The 19,795-nt window shown below is 44.7% G+C and overlaps 2 protein-coding genes across 16 annotated transcripts; both read right to left on the bottom strand.

The window, feature by feature from the left end:
* Positions 1 to 332: 332 nt before the first annotated feature.
* On the bottom strand, positions 333 to 15,359 carry spag9a (sperm associated antigen 9a). 15 transcript variants are annotated; one of them, XM_029159688.3, is made up of 31 exons: positions 14,840 to 15,359; positions 13,053 to 13,173; positions 11,884 to 11,954; positions 11,704 to 11,792; positions 11,489 to 11,639; positions 9,879 to 9,965; positions 8,890 to 9,025; positions 8,727 to 8,820; positions 8,526 to 8,647; positions 8,213 to 8,224; positions 7,729 to 7,743; positions 7,244 to 7,301; positions 6,994 to 7,146; positions 6,856 to 6,907; positions 6,588 to 6,775; positions 5,605 to 5,769; positions 5,358 to 5,487; positions 5,194 to 5,286; positions 5,012 to 5,119; positions 4,740 to 4,917; positions 4,446 to 4,661; positions 4,145 to 4,352; positions 3,941 to 4,057; positions 3,730 to 3,810; positions 3,580 to 3,647; positions 3,349 to 3,497; positions 3,081 to 3,252; positions 2,878 to 2,991; positions 2,612 to 2,788; positions 2,395 to 2,529; positions 333 to 2,302 (listed from the first exon to the last, which is right to left on the bottom strand). In XM_029159688.3, exons 1-31 carry the CDS (start codon positions 15,137 to 15,139, stop codon positions 2,184 to 2,186), a joined length of 3,879 nt encoding a protein of 1,292 aa, XP_029015521.1. In that variant the 5' UTR covers positions 15,140 to 15,359; the 3' UTR covers positions 333 to 2,183. The 15 variants fall into 15 exon arrangements, with proteins under 15 accessions (XP_029015521.1, XP_029015522.1, XP_029015519.1 ...); XM_029159689.3 differs by having other exon boundaries at positions 5,194 to 5,283; positions 14,840 to 15,358; XM_029159686.3 differs by having other exon boundaries at positions 3,349 to 3,500; positions 14,840 to 15,357.
* A 434-nt stretch (positions 15,360 to 15,793) lies between these two features.
* On the bottom strand, positions 15,794 to 19,491 carry LOC114860854 (interferon-induced protein 44-like). The gene is made up of 9 exons (XM_055511046.1): positions 19,429 to 19,491; positions 18,957 to 18,984; positions 18,680 to 18,728; positions 18,545 to 18,578; positions 18,200 to 18,395; positions 17,937 to 18,080; positions 17,596 to 17,767; positions 17,402 to 17,502; positions 15,794 to 16,786 (listed from the first exon to the last, which is right to left on the bottom strand). The coding sequence occupies exons 3-9, from the start codon at positions 18,687 to 18,689 to the stop codon at positions 16,625 to 16,627; spliced, it is 819 nt and encodes a 272-aa protein (XP_055367021.1). The 5' UTR covers positions 18,690 to 18,728; positions 18,957 to 18,984; positions 19,429 to 19,491; the 3' UTR covers positions 15,794 to 16,624.
* Positions 19,492 to 19,795: the final 304 nt, after the last annotated feature.

Genomic DNA, 19,795 nt, shown 5'->3' with positions numbered 1-19,795 from the left:
TGCACTGAGACACGCTCACGCTTTTCACTTTTTGAATTAGGACTTTTATGAGACGCTCTGGGATAATAACGGTTATGTAAGCAACACGTACGGATCCAAAAATACTTTTGGGTATTATATAATAGTTTAACACCTAAACACTGACTTGTGTGTGTAGTGTTTCATCAGGTTTGTGTGTGAAGTTCGCGTCACTGTGAACTGCCGTCATCAATACAAAATTTGCTTAGACTTGATTGGTTCGCACCAGAATATGCATGAAATCAATCACCTTTGGGCATATGAGCCTCACTTCTTGAAAGGAATTCAATGAATAACAAAAAGACACGACGACGTTTCTCCATGAAACTGAGTTTAATAGATTGTTAAAAATAAGGCTATGATGCTATTTTAGCAAACATCGACCAGGAAAAACCACTTAGTGTCCAGACGTCCGGAGCGACCGGCTCTGGGGAGTTACAGACGGACAGAGTGAGCAAACACACAGCAAAGGTGAGACACACGCTGACAGACGCCTTGCGCTCCTACATATACATATACATATACAGGGAGTGTACAAAGAACCACACGCACACTGGACTCAGCATCTAGACTTCCACCCCACCCAAAACGGTGGCATTAAACCGATCAGCTGATAAACAGAGCAGTGTTCCCTTAAAAAAACATGCATAGCTTAGTCCATGAATGTGGAGTTTGTGTTTGCACATATTGGTCTCATGGTTTGTCAAACATTTCATTTGTTTTTTATTTACCCATAATTAACAATCATGTAAACGCATGGGACTATTTTATTTTTAATAGCCTCCTTTTATATTTTGCTCATATAGAAAGTTACATTCTGAACCAAGGTCGGCTCGATGACAAAGGAAATAAATACTGGAATGGCATAAACGCTATATAAAGGTAGGACTTTTAAATGGACTGTAGAGCAAACTTAACTCAAGTCTTCAGATATAAAAACAAATTAAAACACTTCTCTAGTCATCATGAAAATACTCATTATTCAAAAACACAAAATGACATATTAGAAACAAAATCATGAGGGTCAGTGACTCAGCAGATGCTCTTTAGTGCTGTGTGCATGTTCAATAGAAGGTGCCACACAAAACGTTATTTGTCAGGAAAAGGACAAAAAAGTCAGACATGTAAACCTTCCAATTATTAGAATCACAAGCTTTAAAGTTGGAATTTCCTTCTTAAATGTCAAATAGTTGTCTTCTTTCTTTTGTCCTTTGGTGACAAGTCACTGCAAACAAACATTTCATTGCTCCTTTCACTGAATCAGCACATTCACGTCGTGTTCTTTGACTCATGTCATTTTAAAGTGCCAACAGAAAGTAGCGCCGCTAATGGAACAGAAGAGGCTACAACTTGAAACTGCTGATCAGGAACGCGCCTTCCCCATGCTGGCTACAGCTGACCCACAGTACGGGAAGCCGGGTTTAATATTATCTTTTTAGAATAAAAGAAATAAAATAAAAACGTGCTTGAATTCTATATTGAATCAAACACTTGTTTTTCCTGTGTTTTAATATTTTATGCAACTGAGACAGGTTTTGCGTCCCAGGTGTGCAAATACATTTTCAAGTAATCGAAACGTAATCAGGTTCAAACATTCAAACCATTAATATTGATTATACATTTTAACTTTGATTTAGATTCTTTAATGATAAAACTATAAAAATGACCAGCACACCAAAAGGAGCCTAAGAGATCGACATGCTCCCACGGTTTAAAAAAAACATGAAAGCCTTACGTAAAAATATGCTTCAGTTCAAATGAAAACCTCTTGTTCCCTTTTGGATAATTGCAAAATTCCTTCAAGCACTTTTCCTTTTTATCCTTCATGTCTGTCTGCTTAACATTTGGGAGGCAAATGTTCCAGCATTACCTGATCACCCTTCACACCTTCACACCTGCTAACCTGCCGTTTCCCTGTGTGCACCTGCTTTTCCATCATGCAACACTCAGACCTTGGACGTATTTTTTTTTTTAAATTAGCATACTGTAAACGTCACCTCACGCATTTAAAATTCATGAAGAAGAAACTGTACAAAACATAGACTAAAAATATTTTTTACAAAGGAGTTAACAACTCAGGCAATAAGAACAATTGATAAACACAAATTAAAGAGTGAGGAGGGCATGCAGGGCTCGGTGGGCGGCCGTGGCGTTCACGCAGCACTTTAATCAGGGGAAGTTGTGACCTGCCAGACAATGAGGTGGCTCCGCTCAGCCTTGGTGGGTGTCGACTGCTGGCTGGCTGTCGGTTCCGATAAACCGTCCAACTCGCCGCCGTCATCCCCTGAGGAGGAAGACAATGAGTCGAATGAGCCAAGTCCAGCGATGATGTCACATGATGTTTTTACATGCGCTGGGTTGACCTGCTGTTCTCACCCATTCTGAAGTCGATATAGCCTTCGCCTCCACTCATGACGAGGTATGTTTTGGGCTCGGAGTTCGCTGTGTCGGAGGATTCGGATGCAGGATCGTCAGAGCCTGAGTCACTGCCTGGAGGCGGCATCGCCTGACCTGCGACAAGCAAAAACAAATGACCCAGAGGTTTAAAAAAGAAAAGGTGGCGAATCATCATCATATATTTAAATTCAAATACCTGGAACAGTGACAAAGAACTTGACAGCATCTCGATGTCCGTGGAAACACAGCTGGGCGTGGGCCATGGAGCAGTACGGCACAAAGCTGCCCTGCACAGCACAGTCTGAGCTGTCGTCTCCGTAGACCCGCACAGCGGCGCCGGGTCGATTTGGCACTATTCCTTTTGACTTGTTTGCTACAGCAAGAACAGTTCATGCAAAGAGGATGAATTTCTGTAACACGGATATATGAAAAAAAGGTGGACAGCAGAGGTCTATGTGATACCTTCAGACAGAGGGATGGAGATGATGACGCCGTTTCCTGTCCCCACCCACAGGCGGTTGCAGGACACCACAAGAGCTGTGATCCTCACAAAGGAAAAGCCCAGTTTACCCGTACCTGCAGCACACGCAGAGCAGACACATGTTGACAGCTCTCCAGTTTAATCACGGTTGGCTGGCGTGCAGAGGTCACCTGCTGGTGCTTACCCAGCATCTTGCTGACGTACGGCTCGATGTCCACGTCCTGGAGATGCTGGTAGGTGTGAGCGTGAAACAAGCGGAGGGTGGAATCCAGTCGGATGGAGACCCAGATGCCATCACCGACCCAGGCCAGCTGCCGAACCTGGCTCTCCTTGCGTGGATGAGCATCAAACGATTTCTGCTCAGGCAGAGCAGAGACAGCAGAAATCTCAACCGTAAAGTTCCAACTACAAAAGGAAATGAGAGACTTAACTTCACAAGGTTACAGCCGTACCTCTATCCTCATGGCCTTGGGGTGGATCACGTAGATCTTGTTCCTGTAGCCACACCAGACCTTGTCGTGGACCACTGTCATACAGCGGATAGAGTGGTGGGGTCGGCCCAGGTCCAACAGGTGGTAGTTTGTTAAGTCCCACTGTCCGTCTGCTGGGGGAAACAGATGCTTGTCAACCAGAGCTGGTGTGGGCTGAATTAGCAGAGGTTTTGTGTTTTATCACATACTTACCAATGCTTCGGTGGAAAATGGCTAAAGTCCCATCAGCCAGTGCTACCAGGACTCTCCCTTTAACGTGGCTATAACAAATGAGACAGTTTTACACTTATTTCCTGCATTTGAGTAGTTATTTTTGTTGTATCTGTGTGAGTCTGTACTCACACTATGCTCAGGATGGAGTCTTTCAGTTTGATGGCATGGAGACACTTTCTCCACCGAGCCACAGACGAGTGCACGTACAGACTTTAAAATTCAGAGGAAAGGGTCATGATCAGAGAGCAGTAAAAGCACTGGTCCAAAGACAAAGCACAGCTCATCAGAGTCGTGTTCTGAGGCGCTCTAGGCGCCACCTAGTGGCCGTCGTCCTGCTCACCATCCATTCTGAGCTCCCAGCCACATGGTAGGGAGGGAGCTGCTCATCCTCAGAACGTCTCCATCATTCAGGTCTGAGTCTTCTGTTAAGGACGTAACTCCATCCTGTGCGGAGCCCCTGGGTGACAGAGAAGGCAGGGTTTTAAGATGTGGTGTGTTTACAAAGGAGACAGTGCCCAATGATCACATATGACACCTTCCTCACCTCTGCTTGTCGGTCAGGGAGGCGTCGGTGGGTCCCACCCCCAGTGGATCAGTAAACACATGCTCCGTGTAGATTCCAGGCTGATTTGGATCCATCCCCTGGTCCTCTCCTTCGTCGCCCACACCGGCATTAGCCTCCGTGGCTTCTGTTGCCTCTTCCGCCATAGGAACACCATCTTCGGCTGGACTGGCCTCTCTGGACAGCTCAACTGATGACACAAAACAAGAAAGGCCACATGGAAGGAGCATGCTTTCACTGGGCTTAACTTACAAACTAACTAGAAAACGCTTTAAATATCCACCTGAGCCTGAAATGACACTTTGCTCAGCCGACAGGTCCGTGACGCCGGAGCAGGCCGTCTGGGGGACGGCCGTAGTCCCCTCTGCTGCCATGGCACCGTCGCTGCCCGTTGAGCCCACACTGGCCACGCTGCCGGCTAGCGACACCCCATCGCCCTGGCTAGCCTCCAGGTCCTGGGGCACCTCCTCACCCGCTGGATAATCAGTGTCCAACACACCTGGAAAAAAGGAAACCTGCAATGTGATCTCGAATGAAACTATGTAGTGGAGGACATTGTTGGGGCAAATCATCCTACCTGGTACACTGGCAATGCAAACAACATGTGTGTTGCAGGCGTAGAAGCTGTCCAGCAGGTCGGAGGGCTGCGTGGCATCCAGGACCATGACCTTAGTGGAAGAATGTGTGCTGGTGCACACCCACACCCTGCTGGACATCTCATCCTCCTTCAGCTCCTTCTCCCCTTTCTCTTGATCCTTGTTTCACACACAACTCAGAATCAAACCTTGACTTTTCTGGTATAACATTGTAATGTTACAAACACCAGTGGCTTAAATGACTTGTTCATACCTTACTCTCTTGCTCTAGCTGGTCCAGGCTACTCTGAGAGCCCTTTGTCTGCTTTGTGAGCTCTGAGGTCCTCCCTCCAGACATGTTAACTCCAGCAGCGCACCACAGCTTGAAAACCCAGAGGAAATCCATTAGAAATCTTTGTTTTTCCCCAAAAATCAATACAAGGTCTAATTGTTTACCTTCATAGAAGCATCCGTCTGATCCAGAGGTCTCAAGTAAACTGGTACAGGTAGATTCACTTTGTTCTCCAACTGGCCACCATTTGCTGCCTGCTGTGAACCACAACATGCAATGAAAACACCACCCCATGAGAACATTAAGCCAGTTCACAGTAATAACGCACCTTGTATTTGCTGGGAAGGCTCCAGCCGTGTGCAGTCACTCGTCCATCCTCCTTCTGCATGTGGGCCTTGACCTGTCTGTACTGAGCTCTCTTCTGCTCTTTACGTGACGGGGAGCTGCACTGATCTTTCCTGCAAAAAAGGGAAAACGGGAAAAAATGGGATCACCTTAGTACCATCATTGTCATTGGGCCTTTTCAAAACATTAATAATATACTAAAGCCACGGTTGCTAGACTCTGTTACTCACTCTTCGTTGAGGAAGTCGAATGTCTTGGATTTCTCTGTGGGGAACTGGGAGAAGGTGCTGCTCCTCTTCACCAGACTGCCCGGCGAGTTGTACTTCACATTGGACTGCGACTCCACCTTCTTCATGACCGGGGCACTGGAGGAGGAGCTAAACAGTCTGCTGAAGCTGCAGGTGGTGAAGGTGCAGGAAGCCGAGAGGGGAGACAGAGCCGAGGGGAGTGCAGGGAAAAGCAAGGTGGGGAGGGTCACCAACCGACCAGACAACCGAGGAACTAGCACCAACATTTAATGTACACTGACATAAAGCATGCTGGGAGTCGTGGTGTAGCTCAGCAGCTCCTGTATTACTGCTTTCTGATTATCCAGTATAAATATTATTTATAAAACCCTAAGAAATGTTATTTCCCTGTGAAAAGAATCCATAATTATAAATTATGACAATATAAATAAAAACACATTTATTTGTCTCAAAGGTGTCAAATTTATATTGTACATACTTAATTTGTCTACGATTTCTGGGAATAAAATTATTACTTGATTCATTACATGCTAGGCTGTTTGGCCTATCATCTGTGCCTCTTCAGCTCCCTGTGAGCAGACAGAGTAGGAAAACATCGAAAGGCACACAGCAGGCAGGAGACAGGAAAGCCCGGGGGCACAACGAGAGTCACGTCTGAGCAGTTTGCGATAACAGCAACCGATGCACTTCAAGGAGAGCAGAGATTACGGATAACGGTACATCAATGTTTGTACGAGGGGGCATTTCTGTGTGAGTGGAGGACGAGGAGGAGGTTTGGCAGGGACAACTTTGAAACACCATCATTACCTAACGCTGCCAATTCATTAGCACATGGCGGAAAAGAATAAAAAATGAAATAAAATTATTAAATGAGCTAGTTGGGAGGCTGCAATTATTAAAGCCCTTACAAAACTGATTCATACTCATATTTTCTAAACAGAAGTAATAAATCTGAGCGGACTCACAACTGCCAGATGCTGGATTTCTTTTTTTCCGTGAGCGTTGGATTTTCTCTCGAGGCCCTGATCATCTCCGTCCACCGCACGGCTTCCTGGAGCTCCATCAGCCGCTCTTTGTACTGGTTTCTCTCCATCAGCACTCTGGCCATCTCCACCCTGGTGAAACGCTTCCTCTGGGCTGTGGGTACGTCGCTCTGCAGCAGCACATGATTAAAAATATGGGTTATGAGGAATGGCTCGCATTGTGACAGAAGTTTGCTTTGGTAACACTCACATCTTCTTCGTCTTTATTCTTCTGCCTGACTTCCTCCATTTCCAGTCGCACTCTGGAGGAGACCAGATGTTCTGCTGTTACTCTGTAAATCACAGTCAGTGTGGTAACAAACTCACAGCTGGCACCGGCTGGACTTACTTTTTGAGTTCCTCCTCCAGCTCCTTGGTTTTGTCGTCCAGCTTGGTCTTGGCCAGCAGCAGGGCCTCCAGCTCGCCCTGCAGCATTTCCTTCTCACAGGTTAACTCATCCACCTTCAGGATCAGGTCTTTGTTCACTACATTCAGAGCGTTCCTGGAGAGACAGGAGACATTTTAGCACAGACAGCTCCGTTTGTCCCTTTGAGTCAATGGAGTATAAATAAACGAAACATATTTAGTTTTAGACCTACTTTGTCTCAAGAAGCTGTGAATTCTCCTGAATGAGATTTTCAACTTCTCTGCCCATACCTGAACACAAATGGAGACAATGTTAGAATAGTACTACTGGTAGGAGGAAGCACAAAAACACTAAGATCCACGTGTAGATTATTAAACAAACTAAATTAGCTTTGTACTACAGTCGCTTTGTAAGTAGTCAAACCTTTACTCTTTACTGAGTTGCTTAAAACCCTATAAATATCCCATGACAACATCATTATTTATAAAATATGTTTTGAATCTTTAATTAATTTATTGAAATGTACTTTTCATTTCGAATAAATTTACAAAACAGCAAAAAAGGGAAGAGGTCTGATACCAAAGCAACTGTATGTACCGTGTGATGAGAAATATCAGCTAAGATATTTAGGTTTCACAACACTAAGAACTACCACAACACATGAACCACAGCACATGACTGACAGGAGGAGGATGGATAGAGTGGGTGAGCTCTTACCAATCAAACTAAGGTCTGAGAAAACCATGCAATCCAAGTCAGGCGGAAAGGATAAGAGAGAGAGAGAAATGCGGATACGGTTTGAGACAGTGGAATGAACAAAACAATGGAGGAGCCATGGCTAAACATGTAGCTGTTGACTCCACAAGTAAAGAGGAGCCTCTAGGGCCAGTTTCAGTCAACAAAGGCAGCAGTAAAACCGGAAAAGAGGAATTCATAAAGGCAAAACATATTTTAAGCTTTAAAACAGTTGAGCCAACAAAGGAAGCTTAAATCTCCATTGTTCATGCACAAAACCTGAATAAATGTCAGAATAGGCATCTGAAAAAACCTTAGACTGGATATTAGTGAACCAGGTAACTGTTAAACCTGATGAAGCAGCTGTGAGCTACTGTAAAGGGATGAGGAGTATGGCAGAAAGTGACTAATGAACAGAAATTAATGGGATATTACAACAGAGTGTCAGGTTCGAGGTCATACACACCAGAATACTCCACTGGGATTATGGACAAATGCCAGAGGATGAGATACGGGAGAAAAAGAGTTGATGTTAACATGGTAATAGAGACAAAAATTTAGCCAACGCTGCACGTAACAGCTGGATGAGAGCAAGCAGTGCAGCGCAGCAGCAAACAGCAGGTTGTTGAGGTTACAATGAGCTTGGAGCTAGTGCATCCAGTAGGAAAACAGCTGCTGGTCCAGTAAAGGGAAAGCAGTGTCAACTGTTACTATTCTCATTATATAATCATGATGTTTCACACAGTCTGCATTGAGCGTTTGAGTCTGATTTCACTAACCCAGCAGGTCTGCTCCTTCATCCACATCCCCTATGAGCCCGGTGCCTGCAGACGACAGCTCGTCAAACAGGGAGTCGGTGTTGCGGTCGAACGCCATGTTTTCGATGCCTTTGGTGGGAGTGCTGGAGCGGTAACAGCAGGAAGTCCTCATTAGCCATGCTGTAAAACTCTACTTCTTGTCTAATCTCTCCACTCTACTACCTGCAGGGTTTGTAGGCTATGAGGTCCATGTCCAGCTCAGGAGTGGACTCAATGATGTCCTGCACGTCTGAGCTGTCTTCATTTTCAGGCAAACCTGCCGAACACAAACAGGTTGGACAAAAATCTGAGGCATTTTCCATGAAAGGATGAACCAATGACTTACCCACGGATACGGATCTCGTCCCCGGTGCTGCCTGCACCTCTGTGCTCTTACTGTTACCGTCTTCCCTCTCCATGTCGGAGGCCGTGGTGGACATCGGCGTGGCCGACTTGGAGCCCGTGAAGTCTGACAACTCGTCCTGCAAAAGGGGACTCGATTACAGCATCAGGTAAACATTTAAAGTCAAGTGTCAGACGGAACGTGGCATGATGACGACAACACATGATTCTAACAGATTAGTGGGAATCTCAAATGGAGAATTCAACAGCTACTGTATGCATGCATAGCACATGATGTACACACAACTGAAATACTAAGCTACAAGCTTTAAAACTGGGGCTTTAGGAAAGAGTTTGAAACTCTAAAAGAGAGAGACAAACCAAACCCCGAAATACTAAAGAGATAAACTGAGATGAGCTAACACAAACACAGGGTCCACACAGAGCAACACAGCTTGCAGGGGGCTTCACACAACACAACAACTGGAGCAGCCAGTCCGCCTGCTACAACACAGGACGACACGGATACACAGAAGTAAAACTGCTGAAACAAACTTGTCTAAGGCATTAAGAGATGTGAAACAATGAATGATTAGTAATAAGATCTGCATGAATGAACAAAGATACTACAGAAATAAAATAGTCATGCATCTTAACTGAAAGAAAATCGAATAGAAGGCCGGATGCAACCACAACCTTGTTGAATTTGACAGATTAATGATTAACCGCTCCCGCCTCAGACACAGCCGATGGCGATGTGCACTTATTTTGAAAATCCCTGATGACAGGACGTGGTTGCATGAAGCCCAGTCTAGCACAGGTGGGTCTGTGAAGTGATGCTTCATGGGTGCACAGCGTGAGCGGCGTCGCTTGGAAAGATGAAGCAGCCTAGTGGAGGAGACGACTGAAGCCCACACAAACGCAAACACTGTGTTGTCGGCAGCCAGGCGGGCGAGCCGCCGCCGCCGCCGGCGCTGACGCTCGTCCAGCTACCTTGCAGTCGTCTGCCAGTGAATTCCCCCACGTAGAGTCCTGTGCATTCTTACCCTCCCTTTCCTTTGGGGGGTCCATAAAGTCCAACTGCGTGGGGGAGGGAAGAGTAAGAATGAAGCTCACATGTGCAGAAGCAGCAGAAAGGCAAGTGTGCGTGTCTGAGGTGAACAGAAAGGTCCTAGACTGTGTGGAACCTCACGGAGGCCTGCATCTACTCTAGTACAAGGAATAGAACAGCTGATTTAGACCACATCTGTAGATGTCCTACTTCTTTCTATGTCACTGAGCTAGTTTTGGACAATAATTAGTTGCTCTGATGCAATGATTATTTATTATGCCAGCCTTGAAGGTTATGGGATGATTTTGCTCACGGTCAGGTTCATAAATAGTGGTAATGATGGAACATGACTGACGAGCGGTTGCATGGCCAGCGGTGGGCCGTTCCCTCCTCGATCTAGACTTATGGCTACTCTCGACTCAGTAGAGCTGCTATTCACTCACTGGAACCAAGGCTAGAGGGCTCAGAATCAAAAGGCTGCAGTAAATGTCCTGTAAATCATCTGGAAGGTGGAAAAACAGCATCAAGTTATGTTCATGGGTTTCAGACCTCTGGGAAAGAAAGTTACTGCACAATATTTTCATATTTGTTTGTACGAACCTCACAAAGATGCTGTTAATGCTGCAATTTCATTAAAACCTGAGGTGAAAAGGCAGAAATTCCAACATCTTTCCTTCCATGGCTGCTTATGACTCATGTCGTGCATGGACGTGGGATCACGCGGGCGTGTGCACATTACCTGCTGATCCACGTCACCGAGCAGGGTGTCACTGCCCACAGCTGTTAACAAACATGACGTCTGCGTCTCACTAAGAGCTCGTCTGCATATCAAAGCCCCTGGTGTCCACAAGGCCACGGCCGGACAATAACTATCCTGTGGCACTGATTACACAAGAACCAATCACATTCCAGCTCGCCTCTTTCTCTCCCTCGCTGACTGGCTGCAAGCCATCCAGCCGCACCACTCCCATCATGCACTGCGCCGCTCAGTTGTCCCAGTTTTAACGAAAACGCAGCAGCAGGATGGAAAACATTGCCACCCTCCAGGTCTTAACTGCCACAAACACAGATAAAATGTCTTCAAGAGCACAGATTGCTCTGAATTATAAATTTTAACTTATGGAATTGATGTTTAAGATCAAAACAGCTAAAGCCATAAATATTCATGAGAAACATTTAATGATGTCCTCTGACTGCTGCAGCAGAGGCAGTTTGCATATTCCTCAATAGCTAAAGAGGAAGATGTCTGAAACAGAGGTGTCCTTGTCAGTCGCCTACCAAAATACACATAGCCTTATAAAAGGCTCTCTCTTTTGAAAACAGACCCAAAGTCAAAGCTCCTCTACCGTCTCAAACTGGTTGAAAAGCTGAAAATGCCACAAAATTAGATTGTAAAGAAAAATAAGTCATAATATTCACTGTGTGTTGAAGCTCATTTTGAACAGGCAGCTAAAATAAGCTTATGATCAGGTAGTAATTACTTCAGAGTACGAGGGAATAATGACACTGAAGTAACTGGACCGTCACACGAGGTGCATCCACACACACCCACCTTCAGGCTGGCGTTGGACCGTGGCTGTGCCGGGTCTGTGAACTTCCAGCTCTCTGTGCCCGGCGTCTCCGCTCGGGCCTGGGGGTCCGGGATCAGCAGGGAGGCGCCACCGGACGAGGGGAAGATTCCCAAGGAAAGCGGCCGCTCCCTCCTGTAGAGGTTGCAGTTAGCAACAGTAACGCATCGCTAGCGTGGAGGTAAATCCGTCTTCTCACCTGACTCGACCGACTGTGCTCGACTCCGACGTCTCGCTGATCTGCTGCAGCTTGATCCTCTCTACGTGCTCCATGTAATTATGGATCATCTGAAGCGGGCAAAGCAAGAGAACCAGAAGTCAGTGCTGTTTATGGCTGCAGCTCCACAGCATCTCCTTCCTTCCAGAGTCGCACACTCACCTCTGTGTGCCGCTGATGGAGGGAGTTGTATTCCTTCTTCAGGTCCAGCTCCCGTTCCTCCAACCGGCCGACTAAAACGCAGAATAAAAGAGTAGTGTGATTGTTAACTGTTGTGTCTTTGTACAAGTCTACAATCATACGGTTTGAACGTGTCGCCCTGCGAGGCAGGCAGAGGGAATAATCTCACTTAAATGGGTTTCAATGTTGGGCCGACTTAGGAAGTATAAAAACATCTAATCCCCAATTTAGCGCGTCAGGTTTAGGCTAAGCCAGGCGGAGAGCTGCTGCCTCAGACACCGACTGCATTAAGGCTGTTAGAGATGCGATCAATTACAGCAGCTCAGTCCTCGGCGTGTTGAGCAATGACATGCCTGTGTTGGTGCTGTGACTCCTGCCGCCAGATTTCACTCTGCTTTAATGAGTCATCAATGTCATGAAGACAAGTAATTAAGTAAAGGAGGAAAAGACAGACAGCTGAAGTCTGAAGCTCAAAACCATGATACAACCTCCTTTTTCACACCATATCATACTATTGGAGACCTTTTCTAGGCCGACCCAGTATAATGAGCTGAGCAATGCCGCTGTTGCCCGTAATCCATCAAGTGTGGCCTTAATATTGCAACTCCACACAGGCTGTGGACTCTGCACTGGACGGGGACATTCCCCACCTCGTGTGCTGCATTCAGCGAATGAATCATTTACCGACCAGCGGGAGCACACGCGGACATCAGCCGACAACTAACTAGTTGACTGGTGCATGTACAGTTGAGGATCTATATGTTCCAGTAGAGAGGAAACAGTTACTCTGACGTAACGATTCCCATTTGATTTTCCAGAATGAGTCAAACACTGAACTGCTGTGTGAAGGACTGATGCACTTTAACCAGTTGTGTTCCTTTGTCACTAGTTACTGGGCCTATGAATTCACTATTTCCTAAAGGGAGGAAGTGACTCAGCCAATGGCCTTGCCTCTCCTCCCTAATCCTCCAGTTAGATGGGCAGTAATGCGCTGCAGCATTAAGGGGCTGGGAATAACAGAAATCCTATAATCCCATTACTGTTACCCTGCACAGGAGGAGAAGGAGTGAGTGAGTGTGTAACGGGCAATGAGAGAGACGTCACAATTACACATGGGAGCAACAGGGACTGAAATGACCGGGTTCACTCACTCTGGTCTGCGTAGTTCTTGATCTTGAGTTCCAGCTGGCGGGAGTGGGACTCCATTCTCTCATTGTTGTTCTGCAGGTCCTTCTTCTCCTGCTCGTGGGTGTCTTCAAACTCGATGAACTTCTACACAGACACAAAAAAACATCTCTTGGTCAGACATGTTACACAATGAGGTCTAATCGGATCCGTTTTTATGCTACACGTACACAAACGCACCATTAACAAAGGATTTCCTGCTTATCTAAGCAATTGGAATTGAAATAATTTAATTAATTGACCACCAGAGAACATTCTTTATTTTTATTACTTCACTTAGGTGGCAAACTAAACTGTGTACATATGCGAAAGTTGCATGTTAATGAATGAGAGGACAGACTGAGGACGTGAGAAATGGGATCATGAACTCATTGGGAATTTCATTCTTTCCTCTTCTAGGCGGCCTGTGTGTGTGTGTGTGTGTGTGTGTGTGTGTGTGTGTGTGTGTGTGTGTGTGTGTGTGTGTGTGTGTGTGTGTGTGTGTGTGTGTGTGTCGGCATCCACATCCTGCCCAGCTGACCGAGGCTCTAATGTGGCTGCCCTCCTTCCTCTGGACACAGGAGACAAACACATGCCTCTGTCCAAAAAGCTAAGGAAACTAAATATAATCTCAATCTGCTCCTGTGAAGAGACTAAATCAGGCGGTTGAAGGTTTTATTTTTGTAGTCTGTGATGCTCTGATGTATGTTTTCTTACTGACAGCAGCAGAGCTGTAATTATGCAACAAACCGATGGTCATAAATCTGACGAGCAGGAAGGATGCTGCTACTGTTGGTTTTATATGATGAGTCAAGAACCAATGAGTGGGAAACACAAAAAGTAAACAGCCTCAGGAGGTCAATATGTGTGAAAGCTGCTCATCTCATAGAATCTGCCTTCAGAGAGAAATGTGACACCCTTCACTCTGCCTTTATGTTGTTTAGGGGGGGGGTCCAGAATTTGTCAAGACAGAGAAAGGACAGAGACATTCAAGCCGGGGGTTGCTCCCTTTCTACAGGCGCATGACAAAGGATCACATGACCTGGAAGTAATACCTCGATTCTCCAACAGACTCGGTGCAACCCTCGTTTCCTCCTGCTCAGGTCTCCCCCGGACAAACACACGGACACTGGTTTAAATCTAATTAAAGGAGAGGCCTTGTTTAGTCGGACTGACTGTTTACGCTGCCTCAATAAACAGGGTCCCTGCAGATCAGCAGGGTCCCCGATGCCCTGAGTCAAAGGAGGAGGCTGGGACAGATGGTGCGAGTCGCTTCAGGTCAGTCCTCACGCAGAGGCCGATGACCTGGATGCAGCAGAATCCACGCGCTCCCACTGATCTGAATGGGATTAACTTTGGGGCTGTAGATGTGTTTCTTCACCCCTCGGTACCGTTCTACAGGCTTCGTCAGACCCCGAGCTGCCTGTTGTTGCTCCTTTGTCCCCACCCCCTCCCTCCAGCCGGTCGAGGCAGATGGACCATTCAACTACCGCGTTACAGCTGTAGAACAGCTGTTTTAAGTGATGCTCAAAACGCTGACTCACTTCACCTGCTGTTTTCTAGTCACTGTCTCCCACCGGACTCCTGGATGGGACTTCGCTATCTGACGCAATAGGCCGGAGGTTGGAGGCATGTGCAGTGTTCGGCTGTGGCCGTGATGCCGCCTTGTTTACATCCCGGGCGCCGACCCGGCCACGTGTGTGGGTTAATTCGCCCCCGGGCGACGCGCGGAGGCGGAGGAGACGGGACCGGGCAGCACTTGTTCCCCACTCACCTCCTCCGCGTGCTTCCTCAGCGCCTTCTCGCGCTCGTACTGGGTGATGAGCTGCTCGTTGTCCTCCTTCAGCAGCTCCAGCTCCACTTCGTGCTCCTGGTTCTCCGCGAACACCGAGTCCAGGTTCTCCAGCACGGCCACGACCAGCGGCATCAGCTCCTTCACCACGTCCTCGTCGTACTTGCCGATGAGCCGCTCGAACTCGCGGTAGATGGAGTTGGCCAGGCCCGACACCCGCTCCGACATCATCGCTGATGTCCCGGGGTCGTCCTGGTACACAACTCCGTCTTCCAGCTCCATTTTAGTCCTCTGCCTTACAGCGAACGGGGCTAATGTGGCCTTTCCCGCCTCAGCCCGCCACGATGAGCACCGCTGTGTTCCTAATAAATGCGAGCTTCGTTCAAATAGACGTGTATTAGGGACATTTTACGTCTGGACCGTTACGATGCGAGACGAGCTACGTGGATTTCTTCCTCTTTTTTCCTCACTGGTCTCATGCTGCGTTCAATTGCTATGTTGAAGCTCGTAATTTTCCCGTTCGCCGAGTGCAAAGGTTATTCTTTATATTTTGTTCGAACACTAGTCTTTTATTTAAAACCCTTTGTGTCTTTAAAATATTTTGGTGTAGATACCAAACATTAGAATGACTTATGCCTGCTATTTAAAGCCAGTTGTTTAATAATAGTTTAATTACTTAGACATAAACGGGAATGTATTTTATTCGCGTAATCTTATATTTGTAGAAGTGTATTAACAATTTTTCTGAGTGAGTGATGAGTTACAGTATTTCCCCCAGAGATAATTAAACACATTTGTACTATTAAATTCACAACCAAGAGTTTTCCAATAGTTCCAACGGCACATTAAAGCACCATCACAACAGCTGAGTTAATGACGATATCACGTTTTGACGTCACATCGTACGAAAAACGTATGATTATTTGCATTGATACAGACTTTTATACACAGTCTTTATTGTGTAAGTAATTGTTATTTACGTATAAAAATTGTATAGTAAACAAGAATATTAGTTTTTGCTTTTTCTTTCTTGTATGAAACATTCAGTCACCAATTGGAACAAAAAAAAACAAAAACAAAAAGTAACATCTTTTTATGATAAAGTAGTAAACTTCCTCTGCTGTTGAGTTAATGTGATCAGTAAAATCGACTGATCGAGTGCAGTGTTCTGTACAACAGAACACTGTAACCGGTTATATTGATAAATTGTTATAATTACACAAAATCTGATCTTAGTACTGTATAATAATATTATCTTATATCTAATTATATACGTAATACCTGATAGCACAGAACTGGAGGCCTCGTCTTTATTTCTTCTTCTTTGTTTTTTTTCTGTATTGGGGATAAATGTGGGCTGCACCTCTTGCTTGAAGTTGCACTAATCAAGCTAACTTCAGTTTGTGTCTGGTGCTTTTAGGTACAGGAGAGAGGGCGGATTTTTACCTTGGTGTGGGTTGTGTTTTATTTCTGTTTATCAGAATAAACAGGACGACCGTGAATCCCGGCTGTGAGTCGATCCTTAAAGCCACTACACAACGCAGAAAGCCACCGGTCACATTGCCACAAATATAAATTTAATTCAGATATACAGACCAATTTTCAAAAGTTGTCAACATAATTAGTCTGTGCATGTGTAAAATAATGAATTGGTTTATCTAAATGTGCTTTGTCATTTGAAAAGTTTTTTTCACCTCACAGTTTGGTGTCTTTTATAATAAACTATTTTTCTTCTTGTGAAACCACAGTGGGAGGATCTGTTTTGTTTTACTGGTCGTTTAGGAAGTCTTCTCCAAACATGACCATCTGTCTCAGTGTGCTCAGTATTGGAGTGTTCATGTCATTGGTGGTAATAATTTCTGAATTGTAATTCTTCACCAGAAAAATGTTCTTCAGGGGAAACCCCAACAACACGCTGAACTTGTCGACCTGAGATGGACAGACGTATCAGTGTTTACAAAGTGGTAAGAAATTGTCATGGACTCAGTCACTGCACCATTGTTTATGTTCATTTCCGGTTTTATGTTCTTGTCACGTCCTGCCTCAGTCATTATTAGTTGCTGCCAGCTTTACTTCCTGCCCCAGACCACACACCTGTTTCCCATCTAGCCATCATTCGCCACTACTTAAGCACCACCTCTTACCCCAGCCAGTTGCCAGATTGTCTACGAGCATTAGCCAGCAATCCAGCGTTTGTATCCATGATCTTGAAACCCGTGTATGACCCTGATTCTCCTGACCCTGATTCTTGTCTTGACTACGATCCTGCCCTGCCGTGAGTTGACCCTAGCCTGCCTTGTGACTACGGCTTGTCTAACCCTGCCTGTACTGTACCTGCCTACTCTGTGTATCGACCTTTGCCTGCCTGACCACGAGAACCAGTAAACTACGTTACCACCCAGTCTTGTCTCCGCTGTTGCATGTGGGTCCGCTACCTCGAGCGCCGTGACAGAAATAAGCTTTTTCTACTTTAATACACAAAATGCAATTGCTTTTACACACAGAGACATTTATAAATATATTAGAAATAACCAACAAACTCACCTGTTCCTTCAGGATCTTGCTTTTGTGGAGATTGTTTATATTCTCATTCACTTCTGGACAGGCCACATCAGGTTTGGTGAGAATAGCCAGTTGAGGAATTCCTGTGAATACAGAAAAAAAATTCAGTTTCATTAATAAATGTAAATAAACACCATCAGTCCACACTGATGACTGTGTCTATATTCAGCTGTTACCCAGGTCACGGGCTGCCATTCTGACTTCTCTCATCTTCTTCACCATATCTTCACTTAGTAAAGACACTGAGCCAACAGGAACGACATAAACCAGGACATGAACTCTGTCGTCCATAGTGGGAGCTGGGTTGTAACTGTTGTCATTCTCATTCAGATGGTGATCAGAATTAAACTAGACAATAATAAAATATGGTGATATATACAAAAATACATTAAATAAAGACTCTTAAAGAAACACATTCCTCACATTTATTCAAATACAAAGCATGTTTGTGACTCATGCTTCGTTCACTGGTAAATGTCAAAAGACACCATTAAATAATAAAACCAAGTGATTTTACCTCATAACCTTCCTTTATATGTCCCTTCAGGGCCAATTTGACATCCTCCACTCGGACCCCTTTGTCTGACTCGAAGCCCATGATGTCATTGAAAATGAAATTGTAGAAGCTCTGAGGCTCTTTGTAGATTTTGTAAGTTTTATACTGTAAAACAGAAGACGGAGATTTAATTACAAGTCAGTTTACCAACTTTCAAGTTTACATTTCTACATTAATAATGAGTCACTGTCCTTAGAATCACCACAGTAAACAGATATTCATACTTTTTGAGTATAGCTACTTCCAGATATTGCATCTGTTGGTGCTCGATCTGTAACTCTGCCTTGAAAAACGCTGTCAACAGAGTTGATGAAACTGGACTTCCCAGCATCATCTGGTCCACTAAGCAGAATTCTGAGACGTGTCGCTTGTTCGTTTTGAGGCTTGTATTGTTTTAGAAAACGTAACGTTTCCTCGCTCCTGTTCAATAAAAAAATTCTGTAAGATTTATTATAGTACTAATGTAACATAAACATAATTGTTGTCATTCACAGTATTCAGTCAAAACCAAACCAGATGAGTTTCTGAGCAGAACCACAGACACTGATGGCACCACAACATTAACTCACCCTGGTAAAGTCCTCCATGGATCTGTAAATAGTCCTATAGGAATAAACATTTATGGTGTAAAACTGACTGATGCATTTGTAATCGCATAATGAATAACATTCATTCAGTGCTGCTAGATAAGACTCAGAACTTACCTGCTCCCATTCCTGAAAGACATTTAACTGCACATGTTAATATACAGTACTATTAGGAGAAGAAGAAGTAGAACATTTACAAAAATTGCCAGTAAGACATTTTACTGATACATTAAATTAAACTAAATGAAAAAAGGTCTGGCAGATTTTGCTGTTGCGCTTGTACAGGGAGCGGTGTGCACATACCCCATTACGTTTTATGGTTCAATAACAGGACAATATGCAGCTTAAGAGTATATTTACTATCTATATGTGACAACAAATGGAAAAGCATTACCTTTGGATCTTTGGTTCTGGGTTGGGTCCTGTAGATGAGAGAAATACAAGAGGGGGGACGGTCATGGAATCTAGTATATGATCAAACAATGATCTGTAACAAAGTAAATACCAGAAACTAAGTAATAATTATAATCAAAAACAGATTGTCACAGAAACAGAGGTCATCTCCTCTCATATGTGGGATCATTTAGGATAAAGACAAAATAGAAAAGTTTACAAGTAATTAAATGTTTTAATTGTTGCTAAAACAACAAACAAAATCTTTGGTAATTTCAAATTATTTTACTAATTCAATGAACTAACGGTAGCTGTGAATGCTGCTCTGCAGCGTTGAGTCTTCCTGTGCATGTGAGTTGAAGGATAAAGGTCAATGTCCACTTACCTTGTCACATTCAATAGTTCAGTATGTTCAATATGGAGATTAAACTATATTTGCCGTAAATATGTGACAACATATAGAAAGTCATTACCTTTGGTTCTGCTGCTCTGGGTTGAGGTGAACCTGCAGAGTGAGAGAAGGATCGAGGACGGGGTCTTATCGGTTCTACTGTTTGTACTTTTGCTTTCACTTTAGCTAACGACTCTGAAGAAAAGGCATGCAGTGCTGATGTATGATGAGCTGCTGCACAGGGACATATGAAGTCTTAACTCATAGCAAATATTAAAATATTGAGCTTGGCGTGAGGAGGATAGAGGTGGAGCTGCTGACGGTGAACAGATGGTGATGAATGGAAGAAATCTCATGAAGCAGGTTTCAGGTTGGGATCTGTTCTAAAAGGTGATGTTTGGAGCTTCAAACAAAAGAGGAACAGTGACCTCTGGTGTTGACATTTAGAA

Source organism: Betta splendens, chromosome 8, assembly GCF_900634795.4.
Source record: "Betta splendens chromosome 8, fBetSpl5.4, whole genome shotgun sequence".
NCBI lineage: Eukaryota > Metazoa > Chordata > Actinopteri > Anabantiformes > Osphronemidae > Betta > Betta splendens.
Note: the sequence above shows the minus strand (reverse complement) of the source record. Positions and strands in the feature narration are given on the sequence as shown.